This window comes from Epinephelus moara, chromosome 18, assembly GCF_006386435.1.
Source record: "Epinephelus moara isolate mb chromosome 18, YSFRI_EMoa_1.0, whole genome shotgun sequence".
In the NCBI taxonomy this organism is placed as follows: domain Eukaryota; kingdom Metazoa; phylum Chordata; class Actinopteri; order Perciformes; family Serranidae; genus Epinephelus; species Epinephelus moara.
In genome coordinates, this window is record NC_065523.1 from 5396141 (window position 1) to 5420044 (window position 23904).

Below are 23904 nucleotides of genomic sequence, written 5' to 3' on the forward strand. Positions count from 1 at the left end.
AGATTTAGATTTAATATTTAGATTTAACATTTATATTTATATTTATATTTAGCATTTAGATTTAACATTTAGATTTAGATTTAATATTTAGATTTAACATTTATATTTAGATTTAGATTTGATATTTAGATTTAACATTTAGATTTAGATTTAGATTTAATATTTAGATTTAACATTTAACATTTAGGTGCCACATTTAATATTTAGATTTAACTATTTAATATATTTCTAAGTTAACAAATAGGCCTATTGCTGTAAATGTGGTAAAAGGTGACGTTGAAAAATTCACAATACTTTTTTAAACATTGTTTGAAGCGAAATGTGGCAAAATGTTGATGTTATTTTCAGCGTGAGCCACTTTACAAATGGCACCCCATACACTGTAGCCTCTTAGATTGCATTACGTATCATGTCAGCATCATTATACCCCTGGACGACATGAAAATGCACTGCTTATACATCAACTAGCCCCAGGGTTTCTATGTGTTAGTTAGTTTGTGGTAAGTTTGAATCAATCACAATCTTTTCTGTGGACCTACATGTCAAAGTATACCTCTGAGACAGGCTGTCTGTGAGTCGTCCCTACCAGTCGTTGCAGTCTGTGAGTCAGATCCACCGCTCATTCCTCCACAGCTGCAGCATCTTGTCCAAATGTGGTCACTCCTGGCTCCCAAATCCAAGATGGCAATGGCCTGAATGCCAAACTTGAGGAGGAGGACACGCTAGGTACCCTCATGTGACCATTTTGGACATTCAGGGACAGCATGTCAGTAAACTCTTCTTACATGCATTGTGTCTTTTCAAAATACACTTCCGTTTTCACAGGACATGTGCAGTTTCTGCTCATTAGATGCTCATTAGTCTTTTTCAAAATGAACTTAAAATGAAGGTAAAACACTTAATTTTTAGGTTTCTTTCCTTGCGTTAAGGCAACAAAACTCTGTGGTTAGGTTTAGAAAAAAATATCATAGTTTAGCCTAAAATTCACATGTAAAACAAACACTGGGCTCCTGGAGTTTGTTTGACTCGTCCACCACCCCTTTGACCCTCCCTATACAGACTTTATTGATCTTTTATATTACGATAGTTGCTGTCACCTACCAACTACAAACTACCATTGTCCAGAGTCATGACACAGAACGGAGTGCCTCTGAGCGTCCGTGTCTGACACCAGTCTCTACTGACACTGCGGCGATATTTGATGACTTGGGTTGTTGCCTGCTACCTCTAAAACTAACATGCTTGGTGCATATCATACTGCCAAGAAGGATGCCTCTGTGCGTCAGTGTCTAATGCCGACATCACTGATAAAGTGGCAGTAGGTCTATTTGACAACTTTGGAGTAAGAACGGTCTGACCATTTTCTTATGCGAGCATAAGGGGCCGTACATATGCCACGACTTTAACCGCCTGGAAAATGCCAGGTCAAGCACTTGCTGCTACTCTTGTGCCTTTTCTGTGCCAGCTTTCAAGAGCATGGCGACAGGTTGCTAAGCAACCTCAACAAGCACTGAATCATAGCCTACTTACCTGACATCTTGAGTGCAGAGCTGATCTTTCTCCAAGCGCTGTTTGTGTGTAGGAATATGATCTATGGGAGAGATGAAAAGCTCTGGCAGTCCTGCACTAAAATATGATCAACTTCTTTTCCATAGTATTTGTCACAGACTGATATTTACAAATGAAGGGAGAGATGTTTGTCAGCTGTGATTGGTTGGTCCTTGTCACATGACATGCACTGCACATTGCTCCATTCTATAAGTTGAACTCAGTTTATCAGTTTATTTTATTATGTTCGCGGCGGCGGCGGCGGCGGTTTTGCTCTGGCATTTGAGTGTGCCTGCCATGCTTCTACATTTAAAATAATTAATTTGAGGGCGCAAAAAACAGAGCATGTGTAAAGCCCCTAATATGACTTCTTATAATAAAGGTCTTAAAACTTTATTTTGCAACAGTGCCCCTTTACAAGTCACACGATTACTTCATACTGTAATGCTAGAGCATCTTTAGTGATATTGTTGCATTTAGAGGTGAAAATACCCAAACAATTGCCACTGGAAAAAGATGTCAATCCTCTGGCAACACTTGCGGTTTAAAGTGCAACTTTATTGCGACAATCTAGATGGCACACAGTGAACCAGGATTCTTTTGAGGCCCCTGGTGGTCTGGGGCCCCACAACAGTAGCCTAATTTGTAGTTGGTACTACAGCCTCAGAGGTGGTGCAGTGGGAAAGGCAACAGTGGCATATATCAGTAGGTTTATTATAATGACTCCACACTGGACTGAGAAAGTGACAAGTATTTAATTGTAAATCAACAGTGTTAACAAGTGTATCATTAATACTATAAAAAACAAAAACAATAATCATACAGGGACTGTTAGTACATGCTGAGTGTAAAATACAAGGGTGGGAGGTTGACACAGAGGTTCAGGATACGGAGCAGAGCTGAGAGGTATGAGGACAGTAATACTGTCTGACAGGCTGAATGTGATGGGAATCAAACTGAATTGTGACTGTGGAGGGTTTGGTGTCACAGGTGGTGTCAGAGGGAAACTGACATTTTGGTTACCACTTAGTTGCGCCATCATTTTGAAGATTGATCTTGTGTTCTTTAGTTGCACAGCAAAAATGTAGCAACTGGATCCAGTGAGACCAACGCTAAGCCTCATTATGCTCAAGTGTTATCATGTTTCCACTGTTACTCTACACTGTATATGCTAACATATTAGCATATGTACACATTATGTGTTGTAAAAGTTACAGAGAAGGGTCCATTCAGCTTCTCTCTTCTTCATTCATCTATATAAGGCCAGCTGAGCATGCTTTGCCATGTTAACATAAACAGTCGTTTTAACAAGACATTATGTGATAAAATCCTGCTAAACCAGATGCTGATGGAGCTTTTTTACGGAGGACATTTTGACATGTCACAGTAGAGAAAAAAAAGGTTTAAATCATAAAATGAATAATGACTGAATTCCATTTAACTGCTTCAGTTAGGGTCCTGGCATTTTAGCTGCATGCTAGCTCACTGCCAAACTGGCTTACTGGGACACTTGATGAGAAGAGAGCTGTTGTTAATGTTGTCAGTAACATCTGTGTGCCTCAGCAACTCTCACATCTGCATTTAGTCCAAACAAAATGATTTCAGTTAAAAATGTGGAACCGTTTTTGCGCCGTAAACTGCTTTATATTGACGAAGTTGTTACAAAAGGTGGGGATGGGGTTGGACAGGGTATCATATCTGCAGTTAAGGTTAGAACATTATAGGACACATTTTATACTTTTATAATGTGCCTTTTTCTCCCCCACACAAACTCTCAAGTTCTCTTCATGGTTTTATTTTTAGTCATATCTTGCTAGTTGGAATATCAACAGGGACACACCACCAGAAGTCTGCATCATACTAACTACCTGCACCTTAAATTCCCGACTTGACTGAACCTGACTTTCTGCCAAATTTAAGACCCAAACCCGACCTGTGACCTTAAGCTGTATTTGCTTTATTTCATCTATTACTGATCAGTAGCTGCTAGGCTAATGCCAAGCACTGGCTGCACTCACTGTCACACACTTCCTCTTTCACTCAGCCTGGTCTCACAGTTATATGTGAAATGACCACCACCACTACTGAACACCACATTACATACAGTACATGGTGATGGCCCGTAATGTGTCAAAACTATGCGTTGGCACCACAGAAACAGTGTCTATAGGAAGTCAATTAGGATTCTTTGTTGTGGTGGATGCACTGATTCCTAACCAAGTGATCTGGGTGCATCCATCAGTGTTACGCAGCCATGCAATTTAATATATTATGTACGACCACATACTTTGTTGAGAAGAGGTCGGGGTCATTTCACATGTTTCTGTGAGATGACATAGCCTTTACTCCTCCTGGGCATTGCGAATCTACTTGCAAATAATGTGGAGATAAGAAAAGATGCAATGATGTTGCCATGTTTATAATACCCTATAAAATTATGTCGTTTTGTCAAATTATATTGTTTTCTCATGGCTTGGCAGCAAGTGCTCCATCATCCGGTACCAGTCTGCAGCTGGAAAGTTGGGTACAACTATAATGAGTTTGATATCTTGACAACTGGGTTAATCTGGACTTGTCTAAAACCTGTATGAGTCAGAATTACATGCTGTTAAAAGCTGCATCACTAGATCTAAAATGTCAATGATGAAGTGAGGAAAATGTTACTTTTATCACCCATGATGGCAAAACCAAGGCACAGAGAGTCAAACTTTGTTACCATATACATACAATTCTGCTCCAGCTGCTCAGTGGCCACAGTTGCGCACTGAGCAGCCATTATAAATGTACAATGTAAAAGAGAGAAAACATGCTTACACAGCTTTTCTTGGATTACAAAAATGTGCGGTCCAATGGACTTTTCAGAATCTGAATCATAAACGCAGGGACTGAAGAAGATAAACTGTTAAATTAATAGCATGCAAGTTGAAACACAACAGAAAACGAGTTATTAAGTAATTCTCTGTAAACTAATGATGGCTGGGAGAAAACATTACATACAATACAGCACAGTCCAATTATTACAGCGTATACTGGAGCTGACTGAACATTATGGAGGTGTAAGCTGTCAGTGCTGGATAATGAAGTGACTATGAAGATGTAACAGGACATGCTTACACAAATATGGATCAATATGGATTATACTTATGATCCTTTCCTCCATTTATTACCCTCTGTTACTTTTTTTAAGAGTACACCCAGGCTGAAAATCCTACTTGTGCTGCCATCCAGCAGTTGCTGCACCTGTGTCTTAACCGTGTACATGACAACACTTTACAGCGCACTGCTGCACACACAGTTGGGTGTGGTCAAAAGTACAATGTACCACCCCTGGACACACCCAGCTGTGATGCAGAAAGATATATTAATAACAAAACCCAGCGTATGACTGTGTGATCAGCGCCACTAAAGCACTGCATGAGTCAATGACAAGACAGAAAGGAGCTTAACCCCGCCAAGGCCAAGTGGAGTATTGGTCATTTTTGATGAAAGCGTCAAACCACCCAATTCAGACACCTTATCAGATGATGGTGCTAAGGCACATATTTTTTTTGTCAACTGTTATTAGGAACAACTTACAGTGGAAACTGTTGTTTCTGCTGACTTCCTGTGGTTTATCTTCTCACTATGCAGCAGTGATGTATAAGTGAACTCCAGGGTGTGTTAGTACAGGTGGGGTTACATGTGCAACAGAGGACACATTTGACCACACCCAAAGCTAGAAACACACTTCAAATTCTCAACCAGAGAGGGCAGTGAAAAACTTTAAGGGGAACTTCAGTATTCGTTTCAACCTGACCCCTATTTTCCCATGTTCATGTGTCTAAGCAACAGATTCTTATAGAACGGTTTGTATGATATCCAACGAATTTGCACCCAACGAATGACATTTACATCCTTAACATACAGTTATGCAATTAATGTGATGTTACGGAGGTTAGGTTTAGGCAAGTTACTGTTGTTAGGTTTAGGAAAAGAAACATGGTAAGGACGTACCTTAACATAACTCAAAGTTTACTCAAAGTTCACACAGATCCGAACACATGACTTCAGGGGAAAGTCCCAGGCTAAAGTCAATTTTTTTTGTGACCCATCCGCCACCCCAACCTACCTCCTTACAAGGACTTTGGACTGCTTCCTTGTTTACTACTTTCAGTGCATTAGTTACATGATCGCAGCCTTTCAAAATACGTGGGATATGTACGAATTTGGGTGCATTGCTTTTTGTGGGAAAACATATGAAATTTGTTTTAGAACAGCCTTGTCTCCCTTTAATTTGGTCCAGTATTGAGTGAGAGCGCTGTAGCCGGCAGTGGAAATAGGCTACTATGTAACCATTTGGAGGCAGGTGCGCCCCGTGTACATCAATTAATAGTGCTTGTTTTTGACACTGACATGCTTACATTGTTGTTCTGAGTGTCCTTCAACATAACAGAAAGGATCCAACAGAAAAAAATGTTTTCCGTATTTTTGCTTGTTCCATTTTGTTTCATGCCCAAGTCTCGTTTAAGGACAATTCTCTTTCTCACAGGTTTTTTCACACTGTCAAAATCAGCCATATATTCAGCCACAACATTAAAAGTCTTTTAGATAAGAGCAAGATGTGTTTTCTGTATTCCAAAACACCATTATCAGCACTCTTCTGTCTAAATCAGGGAGACCAGGACACAAAACAGAACAGAACAAATGAAAGGTGGTGAAACGTGTCATTTCTCTGCAGTGACCTTTTCATAATGTTGTAAGATACACATAATAACAATGTGAGCCTGTTAGTGGCAAAAAAAACTTAGAAGACATAAATTGACAACTTACATCTGCATGGTTACACTGCAGCCTGTTCCGCAGCTGCTGGTTTCGGCGGCCTCTCTCAATACTGGACCTATTTAAAAAAATGTTGTTCCCACAGGTCACTTAGACACAAAAACATGGGAAAATAGGTTGAAAAGTTAGTTACTCTTTAAAAATACCAGGACTCTCCCTTTTCAGCATATTTAAAGAAACCAACAGAAGAGTGGGTTAGGTGGGATGTCAAATAATTCAACACAACTTGTCATCTGATCACATCTGAAGGCAGAGTATTTCCACCTCTCTGATCCGTGACAAGCTGGCCTTCACAGAGAGAGACAAATGCAAACAGAGATAATGGCACTGATTACATCCCTCTGTCAACATCTGTAAAGGTTTGTTAGAGTTACCTGCTATGAGCTAGGCTAACTTAGCATTAGCTTAAAACCAAGTCCCCTGCCCCTGCGACAAAACACCAGTGTTTGGTGCCTAAAGTTGGAAAAGCAGCAATGACTCACTAAATCACAACCAATTTTGTTATTGTCTCAAACAGTGGTCTGCAGCTTCGCCTTGGCATCATGCCATCCACCATCCCCTCCACCTCATGATCACAAAATCTGGTCCTGTCCAATGTCACTTTAAGGTTATTGATAAAAGACATATGCAAATGTAATGTATCCATGGTTTGCAGAAACATACAATGCCAACATTGTCGTCATGGTGACTGGGCTGAGATTCATACATGAGTTACAACACTGTAATGACAGGGTAGCTGTCTTGATTTCTTTTTAACTGTGCTGTTTTGATCCTGTCATACTGTCACGTGGTGCTGTCAGGATGTAATTCACTATTTTGGGACTGCATTATGAACGTCTTTTGCACAAAAATATAGTTACGGTTTTTACTGGCTAAAAGCATATTACATGCATTAATTGTTTTAGCAAGAAAACCACATAAAATAAATCTGTTAATCTTGCATAAGGATCATTATTCAATAGGTGCAGCAAAATCATCAGTCTATCCCTGAATTCAATCTTGCCACACTGCTGCGATGAAATGGAAGTATAAACAATATTTCTATTAATGCCCATTATTTTAAACAATTAATGATTGCAAAAAAGAGGGCAGATCTGATGAAGTCAGGTGCCCATTCAATGAAATTTCTCTGACTGTAGGACTGCAGAGCTGCAGTTCTGAGAAGGTAACAGGATAAAATCCACAAAAAAACTGAAATACACCACTAATTATAAAAAGTAAAGGTTATAACAGACACATCAACTATCCTATCCTGAACCTGATATGGCTCAGTGAAATGTTAAAATGAGACTTGATCATAATCTTGGAAAGTCAGTGACCCCACCTCCACCAATTAGAATTTATACTGAGCACACCTTGTGTTATCAAGCCTGTTAGTTTTTCTTTTTTAAACAAGCATCTCAAAATAAACCCTTACTGCTCATTTTATCCACTGGGTGGAGTACTGAGCAAGACTATGAGGCAAATACTTCCACTGGCGTATTATATACGAAACCGATGACATAATGACTAGTTTTCATTTGTGGACACCTGTAAAAAGTATGAGGACACCTGAACATTCCACCCACACGCCAAAGTTGAACGCATGATGCTGACACCATGAGCATTACGTAATGTGCTTCTCTTACAGCCTTGACTCTCCTGGTTTAAGTCTTTAAACCAGATGTTAAACCTGCTGCAGGTATTCTCTCCCTTTCAGACACAACAGCATTAGTAAGGTCAAACTCTGACGCTGGGTGAAAAGGCTTTAATTGTCCACATACTTTTGGCCAAAGTGTATAATTTATATAGCGGATGCCCAAGATTCCTAGACACCACTGGGAGATTTAGTTTATGTTTCCTCTCACTGTGCTAACTGCTCTCTCCTGCCCTGTATATGTCGCCATCCTTACAGAAAATATATATGAGCCCACATTTGTTTCACATATATCCATATTTGATGCATTACTTATGTCTCGTGTAAAAACTCAAACAGAATATCTCATTTAAAAACTGCTAGTTTGTCCCATACTGAAGAAAAACATAGGAAAAACAATAAAAAAATATTTTTCCATCTCATTTTGTTATGTTGGGGGGAAAAAGGGAAATTTAAAAAAAAAAGCTTTCTTTTTCACATCTCTCGTTCTGATTGGATGAGGAGCATCAGCCATCCTCTGGCAGGTGCAGGAAGAGGGATGGAGACATCAGAGGTGGCTCTCTGATTCGCATTTGTCAGCAGTTCCGTTCTCCAGTGGCCAGGGGGACAGTCCCAGTTCACTGAAGTTCATGTTGCTCTCGTTGAGCCGTTGTACGCGGTAGGTCTCATAGTGGATGTTGTGTGTCACGTCTTTCAGGTCCTGCAAGTGAGACCTTTGCCAAAAACACAGAGAGAGATTGACAATTTAATATTCAGTTTGCTACTCTCTATGTCCTTCTTGAGGAGGTGAAATAATTGACATTTTAATATGTCAGTCCTCCCGAATTGATTTATCTAGCAATCGTAAGAAACGACAGAGCCCTGCATTGTTTGCAAGAGCGTACAGTTTTGTACAATCCTTGCAATTAGGGATATTACCAAAATTGTATATTCATAATTCAACACGGATTTTCTAAATATCATTTAATTTCGCATGCACCCTCTTTAATTTCACTCACACTAATGGATTAACAAGACCCATGTTTATGCTTCAAGTCTATTTTCGTCCATTTTAAGCACGTAACCACAGTGATTGTGTGTTGAGTGGCCTAAACTCAACATCTTGCCTGAATGTATCCTGTGTAGACACAAGCCCCTTTGGCACTGCCTGTTCAAGGCAGGAATGTTCAGCGGTTATTCTGCCTCTCTGTTCTGTATAAAAGGACGGGACCATGGGTGGGATGAGTGTGATGTTTTGACAACGTGCTTGTTTGCGACCCACCACCGCCAAGAGAAAAACAATGAGGTCCAGGAGCTCTTTACCCTCCGAGCAGAGGACAAGATCAGCCGCCATATTACAAGGACGGTAAATGACAGATATTGCCAAGTTGACACATTGTAATTTTTTTAAAAGTGCTGCCTGATGCATATGTTGTATGTCACACTAAACGCTGCCGCTGTTGTGTTCCACGTCATACCTCTTTTGCTTCTGGGATCTCTGTGTAAAAAAGATTTTTACCAACAAAGCTATTGTTGGTCTACATTCTACAGGTATTTTTTTGAATTTTTTGAAATACAGAACTGGGGTTCAGTTAATTTTAAGGAACACTAGAGCCGAGCTCTGCTGTTTGCCACATGAGGCCAGCAGCCTGGAGATTCTGTCCACAAAAATCATGAACAAAGTGGGTATCAGGGCACAACCCTGATGGAGCTCTACAGCTACAGGAAGGATGCTTAATATCCTGTCAGGAATGCTGACACCGCTCTTTCTCGGGGTTACACGAGGAACATACTCCAACAATGAACTCAATAAGACACCCTAATGAATGTGGTGGTCATGAGCCTAGAATAAAAGTGGTTTGAATGATGTGTTGTTGACCCTATTGGAAGTGCTGTCATAGAGAGGCGGCAGACATGGTTTGTTTACAAGTGGGGCTAATGTCACATTTTCAGACATTCTCTGCAAGACAATAATAGTGTTGTACAGGTTGTTCACAGAACTGACTAATCAGGGTGGGAAGTGGGTGCTAATGCTGCATTGTCAATTAGGGAAAGTTACAAAAATGGTCGGACACAGCCCCTCAAATCCCACATCTGAAAGCTGTGGTAGGAATAGGTTTCGAAAGCTATTTGACCATCCACTAAGTCTACTAATCCACTGTCTGACGACCAGGATGTCATCTACTTTGCCCCTCCAGAATCTCCAAAACCAAGGTTTGGAGTCTCTTTTCTGCCACCAAATGATTGGATTAGATTCAAAGCTTAATTAATTCCCAATGGGGAAACTCATTTGCCACCAGCAGTGACTCGTACAGACAACAAAGAATGGCCCATGTACAATAATTTTTTTTTGTAATAGATGTACAGAGAACTAAGAACTTAACAGACAGACAATCCAAGGAAACAGAAGTCACAGTGACAGCCACACTGCCGCACTGTAATCTACATTCCACAGTAAAACAAAGATCAGACATGCATTGTAAAAGGTGTTTTGTATTAGTGGATTATCTCTGTCTCATTGCAGTGAGTAGAGAATAATAGATTTGATGTTATGCAAGAGATAATCCATGATGAGCCGTGTGGTTCAGAGGATGCTTTGCATTACTTTTGATAACCACACAGCTCATTATGGATCACCTGCCAGTTTGTTTACATTGCGGGAAATGTGCTCTTAAATTGTAATTTTTGTAAACACTGTAACTAAAAATCATTTAGTCAATTGGAGAAGTCTGATAGCACACTGCAGAGCTGTTTACATCACGGGACAATCAGAAGTGGGTACAATGTGTATTTGCCATTAACAGGGAGAGAACAATTATCAATTTTAAAGACAGCACCAACCATGAACAGAGATAGAAGTATACATACATACATACTTCTCCACTCACTGATGAAAATCAAAGTATACCATAAAAAGTTAGTATGTGGACCTTTGACCTCAGATTTTGTTTTTGTTAGACTTGTAACACACTCTACGCCTTTAAGGCCTCCGAATGTTTTAACAAGACTATTTCTACTGCAGTGACAAAAACATGGTGAAAAGCTTGCTGTCAGAACGTCCTCCTGACTGCAGCATCCCACTGCCTCCCTGACCTCTCTATGACTCTGTCTTATGCATGTCTTTGTCGCCTAAACACCATTAAAGCTGAGGTAAACAGAAATCTGGAAGGGAAAAACAAACAAAAAAATGGCATTGAAAATACACCTCCCTCCTGCAGCTCTTCCCTCTCCTCTCAGTGTCCTAAGCCCCTCCCACAGATGTCCATGGTCATATGCACATACCTCATACAGTAACAATAAGCAGCACAGTCAAACTTACCTGATGAGTAGATCTCTCAGATTGGCAAACTCACAGTGCGCCACATTTTCAACTGTGGAAAGAGAAAATATTTGTTTTACATTAGACTTTCAAAAGCAGTCATTCACACAGAAGTAGACTTGATCTTGTGTTGGATCAGTTTTACATATACATATGTATCAAGAAAACCTTTATATCAGGTTGAGAACAACTATATGGAGAACTGCTGTATTAAACCACAATAAAAAGTAACAAACCAGCAGTGTGTGTAACCTCACAGGTGGGGATGTGTGTCAGCAATGTTAAGATAATTTTTTGTCATTTAACTTTTTACTGGGATAATATATTTTAAACAGTCATAGCCTATGATACATGGAAGCTGTGTCACTCATTTATGTTGTATGCATGAAATAACAATTTGGTGAGCCGGCTGTCTCTCAATCCCAACCAACCAACTGAAAATAGGGCAAAGAATGAGAAATTTAGCCATTTTTTATGTTGTTCAGGTGTTTCTCTGTGGAAAGAGGTCTCAACATAAACCACTTGGAAACACTGGCCCTCATTAATCAACTTATCTTACAAAACAGGGCAGATCGGAGCATAGAAATCATCTTACATCAGGGTTCATGTATGATTCATGAAATATTCTTATCTCGCTAATCATAGTGTGGGAATCATTAGGTGTTGGTAAATGTAGCAGCAGAAAACAGTTGTTATTAACATATCCCGAACCAACATATTGTGGGTCTAGGCCAAGAGGAGAAACCTCTCTATGCTAGAAATGGAAACGCTGACGGTGCAGGTCCAATTCAACCTGTTGGTTCTATCGAGCAGCATGAAAAGTGTCATCAAAGGAAGTTGAAAAAATGCAGTATGAAAAGAAATCACTGCTGCCTATCGCCTACATATAGTAATAATATAGCCTTTCTATAATAATAACAATAATAATAATAATAATAATAAAACAATTTATTTGACATTGACCTTAAACAGAAATAAAATTCCCAAAGGGCCTCAGAAAATACAATGAAACAATGAAACATACAACACAACAACAGTAGTCTAGTTAGAAGGACACAAAAGCATAAATAATCATCTTCAGCTCAGGCTGAGACACAACCGTCCTGAGCTTTGCAATATTTCTTAGGGTGCTTTCACACCTGTAATTCTTTTCATTTGGTTGCACCAGAGGAAAAAATATCCATTGTTGCATTTTAGTTTTGGTTTGGTTCCTGTTCATACTGACTTTTTGCAAACAAACCAAGGTAACTCGCTGATTGGACAGTTTTGGCATTCGTCATCCTGCATCATCAGGACCCGCGTGGGGAAATCAAATTCTGGTGACTGACAGAAGTTTATGCAGCAGCACTTTAATGCTTCTAAAGTGTTTCTATTTATGTTCTTTGGTTTTACAAAGAGCTCATAGAGAAATAACTGATTGTAAACATTATTAGGAGGCAATTATTAGACTGCAAATCAATGAGTGTCTTGTACAGTTGTTATTACAGCTTAATACTGTGGGATCACTGTCACACATTTTTTAACGGACATAATGAACAGACAAAGTACAAAATTTTAACAGCTTTTTAATCAGGGAAAATACCAACACTAACGTGCATATGGTTACGTGTATGCATTAGCATAAATAGTTGTGGGATATACATGGCTTTTATCAGGATCAATTACGAGATTGCAGACAGATTTCACTATCAGCAGATTAACTGATTATTGGTTAAGCTATTTAATTCATGCTAAAATCACATATCGGCTATCATAAAATCCTGTAGTTGGTCTGTTTTCTTTCATACCACAAACAAACCGCATCAGAGTACATTTTGAAGCGGACTAAGACTAACCTTTTCGTGGGCACCAGGGTTTGACTTGACAGCCTCCACACCAGCCCAAACAAACTGTACTAATCGTGCAAAGGGACCTGAGTTTTGTTTTAACTTAACCAAAAAGTTAAGGTGGGAAAGTACCCTTAGTTGTAGAAAACAAGTATGGGTCAATGATTTAATGTGGTGATCAAAATGCATAGCCTGATTAAAAATAACACCAAGATTCCTAAAATTTGACCAAGTAGCTGAAAAAAGGACCTAATACTGTGGACAGCCTTTGAAGCTATACTATCTGAAGCAATTATCAGAACCTCCATCTTATCTGTGTTTAACTGTAAGTAGTTGTTTGATATCCAATCCTTGATGGCTATCGAACAGTGGTGGAGGACAGCAAATTTGTCAATGCTAACAGGCTTAAATGAGACATACAGTTGAATGTCGTCAGCATAACAGTGATATGATATACCTGTGAACTGGGTAACAATTTCAATAATATTGATATTGTTTTAATAATGACCATACACCCAGTTTTGTGTCATATGTTTGTTTATAAATGAGGGCCAATGTGTGGATGCATGAAGACAGCATTGTAAAATTTTAATACTTAATGTTGGCATAGAAACAGTTCGCACACATGTACCCAGGGAGTGTAGAAATATCACCATCACATGTTGTTGTAGTTACAGGCAGCTGCTGTAGACATAGAAGCCTACACTGCACCTTTACATCAACCTGTTTACAGTGGTAACTGCAAGAAGTAAATCTTAATACCACATGTAAAACTGATGCTTTACCTTCAATGATTCCCCACTTTGTTTTCCGTCCCAGCACCTTGTTTCCATTCACCTGGTGCTCCTTGTCTGTTCCAACCACAGCAAAGGGAATGTTTTCCTGCACACACAATATAAGCACCTTTCAGTCACTTCAGGCTCATCTCAAGAATGATTTATTCATTGTTTTTACTGTGAAGGGATCAGCATCTGCAATCATTCAAAGTGTGCTGATCCCTTCACAGTAAAAACAATTATCTTACATAAGGGTTGCATATTATAACATGCATATAATGCAAGTCAAACCATATGAGAGCATAGGTTTATGACTATAACAGTGAAGTCCTCTTGAAGTATTACTTCTTTATTTCAGTTAGTCATTAGGTTTTTCCAAACTTCTGGTAATCATTTAATTAAATGAATGTCTGTGCAAACAAAAATGGTTTCCAGGAATTATGAGCCACCTGTATATTGACCGTGATCCCATCATTCTACGTATTGTGTGCATTATTTGTGTACCCCTTTGGCTTCTGACTGCCCTTCCAGGACAGTGCACTTACAGACTCAGCAGGCTTAGGTTGGGGTTACAATGTGAGGACAGTATAAACTAAAATAGTTAAGGTTTCAAGACTGTATTTTGACACAGGCAGTGGTTCTTGAAGTCAAGGAAGGATCCTCAAACAGCTGCATTTCAAAGATGCTACATCTTCATATCCCACCAAAGGACTGTTTAGATGCCTGGTATTCTTCCAATTCTACCAAGGACTGTTCTTTGTTCAAAGAATTTTCAACGTCTGTTTGTATGCTCGGTGGTCTTAAAGCACCCACAGTCCTATGCGCATGATGCATTGGTCCCGTCCACCGATTTGGAAACGAGGAAAATATGCTCGTAAACGTACTGTTATTTCACCTCTGCAGTCAAAATCTGTTTCTGAACAAATATGAGGGGAGAAATGTACAAAGAAAATGCTAAATCTTCATTCATATTAGGTCAAGGCCTAGGCTTAATATAAAAGTTAGTTCTAGCTTTCATAAGGCGAGGGCATTGATGCATTGCTGGGTCTTGGCTGTGCTTGTCTTTTAAAAATGGCGCAGAAGGAGAGCGAGGTGACTGCATCGCCAGTAGTGCACCATGCAACTGAATTCAAGTATCTTGAATAATAGTCTTAATTTTTTGCCTGCCTGACTACGTTATTGACAAAGGCACCAACGGTACAGTCTCCACCTGTGAGCAAACTAATGTTGATGCTCTGACTCAATTTCACCCAATTTCGTGCACAGTTGGCAATAGGCCAGGTGTTATCAAGGTATTATGGTAAATCAGGGTGTTTAAAAATTCCAAAGGTGTCTTCTGAATACTGTCAAAAACACAGACATTCCTCTTTCTATTAAACTGATACAGAGATGCTGTATTAGGGTGATGTAGTACACAGCACGCATCACCAGAGGTCAGTCTCTACTGGTGGAACAGACAGCTGAGTTGAGAAAGATGGCGATTGCGATTGGTGGGGATACCATTACAGGACAAATAAAAAGGGAAAATTCCTCGGCCCCCGTTTGAGAGTATTGTCACATGGAACTTTATCTTTAGATGACTTCTTCCAACTACAACAGCAGTTTATACGCCACGTGATGCACACCGATGTGTCGGTATCTATTGTGGCAACATGTGTCATCAGGTCCTCCAGAGAGAAAGGTGCTTATTTTCTATCTATTCATTATTCTATAGGCCTTAAGTATTTAAACCCAGTAAGACTTATATAAGTAGGCTTATTGCATATTAAAAACACAACATTGTAGGCTAGACCATGACATACAGCAGCTCAGCTTTCATGTTTGTTTTTTAAACACAAATACTGTCATATATGTACACCCAAGTAAAGTGTCAGGAAGGTATGAAGGTATGAAAAAACAGATACCACCCATGCCACCTAGTTGGAAATACTGCGTCTGTTCTGTCCACTGTTTTTAAATTGTAGTGCACGATCAATGTTAGAACCTGCATACTTCCTTGACTGTTACATTACGGGTTCTCTGAATGCTAGGAAGGAGTCTTTCCTTGCCTCTGTAGAGCCCGACTTGGAGGTACCTGTCCTACCAAGAAAGCATCCCTGACTTTTAGAAGCACCTACTGTCCCTCTAAAAGACAACACTAGTTAACTATAATATACACACCAAACCAGGGTTCGCGTTAACTGGATATTCTCGGTCATTGACCGTTTTTTTACTACAATGACCGGAAAATCAGAAGGCCGTCGGTCATTTTGACCGGTTGCAATTACCACCCCTGCCCACTTGGCGGCGGAGTTCACAGTCAGTGGTTTAAGTGGCTGCCGTTTTTCACACTGCAGAGAAAAAGTCATTCATCTGCTTCATATAGCGTTGTTGACATAACGGCCTGGACACACCAGATGCGTTAGTGCCGCAGAAGTCCTGCGAGTATACTGGCAGGCGCTTGACTGTCCACACAGGCAGCACATTTCTCCTGCGCTCTCCGCACCGGTTAAACATCGACTCCACTCGTCTGTTCCCGTCAGTACTCGTTTTTTCACTTCAACAGGTCATTTTAAACATGGGTAAGTCCATATTTCAATCGTTTTTTATAACATAATAAGTTAATGATAATTTGTCATTGCATGTCCATGTATTGACACTGAATGAATAGGGCATATTGTTCTGACCATTTTATTTATGTAGTTACGTCTGTAGGCTCGGTGACACAAAACTTCCTGTTTGGTACGATCCGCTCTATCCAGCTTGACAGAAGCGCTCGTGGCTCACATGAAAAATAGACCAGACGCCTAACTGAAGCACTGCGGTGTGTGGATGTCTGTTCATCTTTTCGTTCATGTCCTTATTAATGCATACTTTATAACTTGCTTGTTGGATTTATTAAAAACGAACGAATGAAAATTAAATGTCTTTGAATATCTTTATTATCATTTAAAAAAGAAAATTAAAATGACCGGTAAAAATAGATTATGACCGGATTTTTATGACCCTGTCGGTCAAAATGACCAGCGAGGAAAAAGTCTAGCGCAACGTCTACACCAAACCCAATAACACATTAAAAAATACTTTCTCATCACCTCACACTGACAATAAAGCTACATGGGCGTGGTTGAACTCTAAGAAAATCTACTGTATATCTAGTAGAATGAAGAGTAATAAAAGACAAAGTCAGGAGTGGAGACATTACCCTGATCCTGTCATTGAGGATGCGTTCCTCTGGATCCTCATCGTACTCTCTCTGTGGGTAAACATGTATCCCATTGGCTGCTAAGTCTTGCCTTATCTGTTGAAGGGTCAAAGGTTAAACACAGGTCAAACGAGTCAGGTTAACTGGTTAACACTGAAGGTCATATGTTAAGGCAGGAGACATGAGATTGAGCATGGCCATGACGACAGGCGCTGTAATGAACCTTAACTTAAGCAAGAAAACAGATTTTGCAATCCAATCAGAACATCATCTGCAGGACACTAAGGTGATCTATAGAAAACAAGCTTTAGTTGTGTGTGTGTGTGTGTGTGTGTGTGTGTGTGAGTGTTCCCTCACCCTCTCTTTAAACTCCTGTCTTTCCTCAATGGTGAGCGTGTCAGCTTTGGCGATGACAGGTACGATGCTCACTATCTTTCCCAACCTCTTCATGAACTCAACATCGATGGGGCGTAACCTAGAGACACATACAGATGGACAATGGAGGTCTATGGAGCAAGAATGTAACACTGTTAAAATGTTAAAAGTGCATGAAATAACATCCCAGCCAAGCTGAAACCCAAGAAAAACAAACTCTGTATTTTTAGTCATGCTGCGGCAAGACTCTATGATGTTCCACTACTTTGTTCCAGACTGAAATATCGCAACATGAAATTTGGTACAGGCAACCATGGTCTCCAGACAATAAACTCCAGTGACCCCATGCTTTTTACTTTTGCACCAGTATGACGGTTTGTGTTGAATGACTCAACAAATATTGGATGGATTGCCATGAATTTTGGTTCAGCCACCATCAACTGTACTTTGTGTTTAATGCTCATGCTAAGACGGTGAACAAATTGTAAACATTATACCTGCTAAACATCACAGTGTAAGATTGTGGATTCATCGTTCTGTGTTCAGGGTTTAGCTGCACCTACGGCAGCTACGTGCAGGCTGAGATCACGCCATAGCTGACCTGCTACATGTAATGCCAGTGTAGAAGACAGCATGAAAGATAATGAAGAGAGGCATTAAATAGCACTCTTCCTTTTCACTAAGAATTTGTCTATTGAATGTGTTGTGGTGATGCTAGTTTAATTCAACATGGTTTTGTCAATGAAATATGTGACTGAGACTATAAAGCCCAACATGCCTTTTAGGAAAGAAACCAAAATAAATCAGTGAGCCCTGTGTTAGTGCAAAGCTGAATCCAGGAGTGACTGAATACTGACCTGTGTCCAGTGGCAGGGAGAAAGTAGATGCAGCAGTGGACTCTGCTGTCTGGTATTCTCCTCTTGCGGTTGATATGCAGCTCCTCTCTCAGGTATTTCTCATACTGTTCATTGATGTGCTTCTCTATGGGCTCCCAGCTGGAAAGACGAGCAGTGGAGTCAGTCAGTGGCAGTGACAGTGGCAGTGATAACCAATCCCATGACCAAAACTGGCAATCTGTATATTAATCTGTTCTTACATCAATAATATAAATTAATAACCCTGTTGCCCCAAACCCATTAGTTCCTGCTGAAGACAGAAATGTTAACAAACAACTCAAAAATATATAGTGCCATTTTAACAAAGGCTCCATCATTTTTAACAGTGGATTAACACACACTGGTGCTCTAAAGACTATTTGGGACTAACTCAATACTATCTACAGAGTGTGTTTGTCCATGGTCATGAGGGAAGATGTCACCCAATGTAATAGTGTGGCCCAGTTTTCATTCAGTGCTCTAGCACACTGGATTTCGTATGAAATGCTGACTTTGAGGTTTAAGTGCTTCCTTTCAGCTCTGAGGCTGTTTGAGACACAGTACTTACAACCATATTAGGTGAAGAGAATAAGACTGTGCTGAGGACAGGGCAGGACTATAATCCATAACAAACAGACAAGACAACCAAAGAGGCATGTAGCAAAGTCCTCAATCCAACTGACCACGTGCTCTACTGCTGCAGACCAGACTACAGGCAAAAAGCCTCAGAAACAAGCAGGAAATTAAGCAGGAAAAACCTGACAGGCCCTGTTGTGTCTGCGTTGTGTTGTCATTACTGAGGTTACTTGGCACATGACTATAAGAGGCAGAGGTGTGGACTCGAGTCACATGACTTGAGTTGACAAAATCAAAAAAAAGACTTGCAACTCAACTTGGACTTTAACACCAATGACTCGTGATTTGAGCCATTTGACAAGAAAATACTTGATACCTTCCCCAAAGCCCAAAGATAAACAAGTATGATATGTAAAAAGTGTGTCACAAATCTATTCTTTTTTCCTTAATTTCATGAACAAATGCTGATGTTTTGATTCTCAGCAACCACTGTGTTTGAACCAGCATCCAATCCAAATCGTTCTCACTCCGAAGCGATCTAATACAGCCACTTGGTCAGTGATTTTGGTATCAGACACTGATGAAAATCGACATCTTTTTACAATGGTGTGATACACCACCAGGTGGCGTGAATTTGAAGCACCACTGGACAACAATATAATTTAAGGAGCTGGAGAGTCCCTATAGAGCGGCCAGGAAGGGTGGTGCACAGGTCAAACTACCACTGACTTTCACCCTGAATCCCGGTGTTCGCTTCTCGTATGAATGAAGAGCCAAATCATAGGGCTGCAGCTACTGATTATTTTAGTGTTTTCAAGAAGTTACTTTAGCTTTATTTAAGGACAATAGTAATGTATAAAAGAGAAAATGCAGCTCTGAAATGTAGCAGACTCTTTTTCTGTGGAGGTCTGGATAAAAGTAAGGATAGTAAAACTGGGAATAAGTGATGTGACTGACGCCAGCGCCACACCAAGGCATGAGACGACCGAGTTGCCCCTCGTCCCATATTGAAAAATAAAATGTACTGTAATGTTACTGATTCAGTACGGGATGCAGTTTGTCCCGTATTTCTGTGGAAAGAGTTTAACATTACTGGAGAAATATTAAATCAAGAGGAGAATGTCACAAAATGGCAGGTCTGTCACTCAGCGTCATTGTTGCCATAATTATGGAGACTCTGCTCAGGACTACTGTTAGCCCGCTCACTAACCTGCTGGCTGCTTGATTAAGTTATCTGAAGGTCCCTTTACGCCCGGATATTAAACTTATGGAGCTTATGGATTCATAAAGCCTCACATGCACTTATATCTCAGTCATTGTGGAGCTGGGCGCACATGCACGAGCTTTGTTTACTCTCACACAGTGAGTCACAAATTGATGCAGAAACACCCTCATTAGATCTGTTAGTTAAAAATACGGCAGAGAAGAAGTGCAGTTTTACAGACTGTCTCTCACCAACGTGGTTCTCCGACAGAACAGCTGTCGTTACACGTGACCATTACGCACAGCTGTGGCTATTAATAGCGCCCTTGCCACTAACTCATCACGTGTAGCCCTACCTGCAAACCATCATGGCATTGATGTTGCAATCTTCATTACAACATGTCAGACAGATTATTGACGATTAATTTATAACTCTACAGCGGAAGTAACGTAAGTGGGTTGTCTAACAGAAGTAAACATTTACGAGAAACTCAGTGCGCTGTATAGTTGCACTGGATTTAATGAAGCCCCTTTTTAGTAATCAAATTATTCGAGTTACTCGAGGAATCGTTTCAGCCCTACCAAATCATGATGTTTTTTTCTAAACATGACCATGTGCTTTTGTTGCACAAGGAAATAAATGTAAATGCAAGGTTTTACCAAAGTTGTAAGTGTATTTTGAAAAAAGACTGTATGCATACGCATAATTTGACACACTGTCCCTGAAAATCAACATGAAATGCACCCAGGATACCTTGCGTGTCATATATAGATGTCAAAGTTCACTGACCAAATGACAATAGAGTGTCCCAGGGTTGACATGTTTTTGTAGGCTGGCATGGAAGTTAGCATCATCCTGGTTCCCTCAAAAAACCCTGTGGGATTTTTCCATTGGATTTTGAATTATTGCTGAAAATAAGCTCTGTGGCAAACTAACATTAATGATACTGGCACATTTTGTTCAGCAAGAAAATCTTCACAAATAAAGACCATTTTTTCATTGAAGCCTAAATGCAAACGTTGTGGCTATCAACAAACTACATACGGTTACTTAAGTCTCTTAAGTTTGCGTTAACCGCAGACCATATTTCAGGCATCTAACCAAAAAACCATTAAAAAAAACACTGACTATGGAACGAGGGAACCGGGAGTGGTAAAATGCCAACTCATCTCTGGGTTTTGGGACTCATTCCTGGTACACTGTATATGTGACGAATTGGGAATGAGAACACGTGCTATCAAGTTGCATGAAAAAAACATAAAAACCTAATATAATGTTACTAAGCGCCAGCTGAAAAAATTATTCCAAAAATAATTTTGTTTGCATACAAAAACCTCCCGGCGCTCAACAATAAACAAGTATGCAAAATGTGTGGGTGAAGATGACCAAAGACGCAACAACGTCCAGCTTTGATCAACATTTGTAGTGGCACAAAGAACACTAAGTCAAGAGTAATATTTACATAGTTGGCAAGCTAATGTTAGCTTAATAGCTAAACAACTTTTAACAAATAAACACAAATCTTATAATCAAAATTAAAATTTCAAATGAAATATATTATTACTCTGATATTAAAATGTCATTATATTTGGTGAAGAGCACATTATGACTTCTTCTGGACTCCAAACTTTAAGTGTAGGACTTGAGTGCAAAGACTTGAGTAAGGTTACTTGTAACTTGCAAAACAATGACTAGGTCCCACATCTAATGTTGGGGTTTAAGACAAACTTTCTGGTTTGGATTACAGTAACTGAACTCAATTATTTGCAAATGCTGTTGTAGCCAGATTTAGACAGCACCATCTTCTTCTTTGTCTCCGTCCATCTGTCCATTCTTGTATCCACACTCAAACCACTCACCAGTTCTCGTTGTTAATCTGGTCTCCAAATCCTGGAGTGTCAATCACTGTCAGCTTCATCTTCACTCCCTTCTCCTCAATCACTAGACAGAGGGGGACAGAGGCGGTTACATGTGCAGTAGTTATAATTTACAATATTAAAAGGGAAACTAAATAAGTCAGGCTTCCAATGAAAACAAAGCAGAGACACATTACATACACTGATTTTAACTAAGCTGGTCCTTTTCAATCATGTGCCAGTGTCCTTCACCAATCACATTACATTGTTGAGCAGTAGCAGATGATGTGTACTGAGGGGAGGAGAACCAAACTGGTTTACCAGCATTATCTTGCAGGTTCAGCTGGTCAGGCATATACTGTGGAAAAATAGAGGGGTGAACTGCCCCTTTAAAGTTTGGGGCCCAGCAGCAGTTTAAGGCTTAGTTGTTCAATGGTGTTCATTATGTCTTCAGTTTCTGATAATCACTTTAGTTGTTCTTTTATCTCAGACATGTGTTAGGGTGTTACATACCTTGACATGTTTAGGCTGAAACTTCCGCCTTCATCAGAAGTGTCACTTTGTGGCGGTTGTTTATCAGCTGATCTGTCAATCAGTTGATGTCAGGGAGGCGTGACGGTCACACCTCCCTGACATCCCAGCTGATAAAGATGCGTCACAAACACCACCACCAAACACCACCAAATGACACCTCTGGGGAAGGCGAAACACCCTAATACTTGTCTGAGGTAAAAGAACAACTAAAGTGATTATAAGTTTAGGGCTTAGTTTGGTGAAAGGATGAGGGTTAGGATTCGCCATGGTTATGGTAAACTGTTAAAAACATTTTAAAACAAACGTGTGATGATGAGATCAAAGTGATACCTTCACTGAGTCAATGTAATGCTCGCGTGTGTGGCGACATGCAGATGTTTGAGAAAAGCTGAGCAGCAGAGTAAAGACTATCATTTGAGTCCATTTCCATTGTTGAGTAAGCACTCAGGAATCACATCTGAGTGCAAGCATGAGAGCAAACATCTGGAACCTGATCATTAAGATTTTAACCTGCAATAAAGTAACACTTTGTGGCTGCCTCGACCAGTCAGCCTGTCAACAAAACAGTACCACAACTGGTTTCACTGGTTCACACAACTTTTACTAGAGAGGAAGAATTAACTAAAAAAAACAAAAAAAAAACAAAAAAACAAGACATTGCATGTACTACATACTTGTGAGTGCTGAATGCTGGTTATCTTGACTTGAACACAGTTGTTTGCTGTATGTAACAGCTGAGTTCTGCATACGGTGGAAGTGAACTGGGCTTTCATCCATGATATAACTCAAACTAATTAATTGGCCTTACATGTCATCATCAACTTATGTACAGTGAGCAATAGTGAGCATTTTGATTCATGAATTTTGTTGTGATACTGAGTCATAAATACAACGGGACTAAATGGGCCTTCATAGGCTTTGATCCACTATAGCCCCTTTTACACTGCTAGATTTTCGGCGAATGTTGGGCCGTTTTGCCGGCAAGCTGCAAGCGTTTAGACACACACAGCCGGATTGGCGAGTTGATCTGAGGTGCCCAATTTTCCGCCACGTAGGGGTAGTCATATTGGCGGAATCTTTTTGGTTTAAAAAGAACAAGGCGCCCTTCCGCAATGGGAGGGGCTGTTGATGACTTGTGGGAGGAGCTGTTGATGACGCCGCATGTGCGACCCACCGGCGGTGGACTAACAGGAAACAGCTGATAGCAGGAATGAGCAGCTAGTAGCAAGAGGGAAACGCAAACCTGACAGACACTGTAAAGATGAGCAACTGGGGAGACAAGGAATTGTGCATCCTCCTTGCCCTCGCAAACAAGGAGGCCATTAACCGTCAAATGACAGGAACGGTGAAGGACGTGCCGACTTACGAGAGAATCGCCGAAGGACTGACGGCTTCCCT

The 23904-nt window shown here is 40.1% G+C and overlaps 1 protein-coding gene across 3 annotated transcripts in view; it reads right to left on the reverse strand.

Moving 5' to 3' along the window:
• Positions 1-2087: 2087 nt before the first annotated feature.
• septin12 (septin 12) overlaps positions 2088-23904 on the reverse strand; it is a 119399-nt gene continuing 97582 nt past the window's right edge. For all 3 annotated transcript variants that reach the window (XM_050068711.1, XM_050068712.1, XM_050068713.1), the window contains 7 exons: positions 21976-22057; positions 18319-18456; positions 17444-17561; positions 17087-17182; positions 13912-14008; positions 11301-11352; positions 2088-8715 (listed from right to left, as the gene is read on the reverse strand). In XM_050068711.1, the coding sequence (XP_049924668.1) occupies positions 8550-8715; positions 11301-11352; positions 13912-14008; positions 17087-17182; positions 17444-17561; positions 18319-18456; positions 21976-22057 (749 nt within the window). In that variant the 3' untranslated portion in view covers positions 2088-8549. The remainder of the gene's footprint in view (positions 8716-11300; positions 11353-13911; positions 14009-17086; positions 17183-17443; positions 17562-18318; positions 18457-21975; positions 22058-23904) is intronic.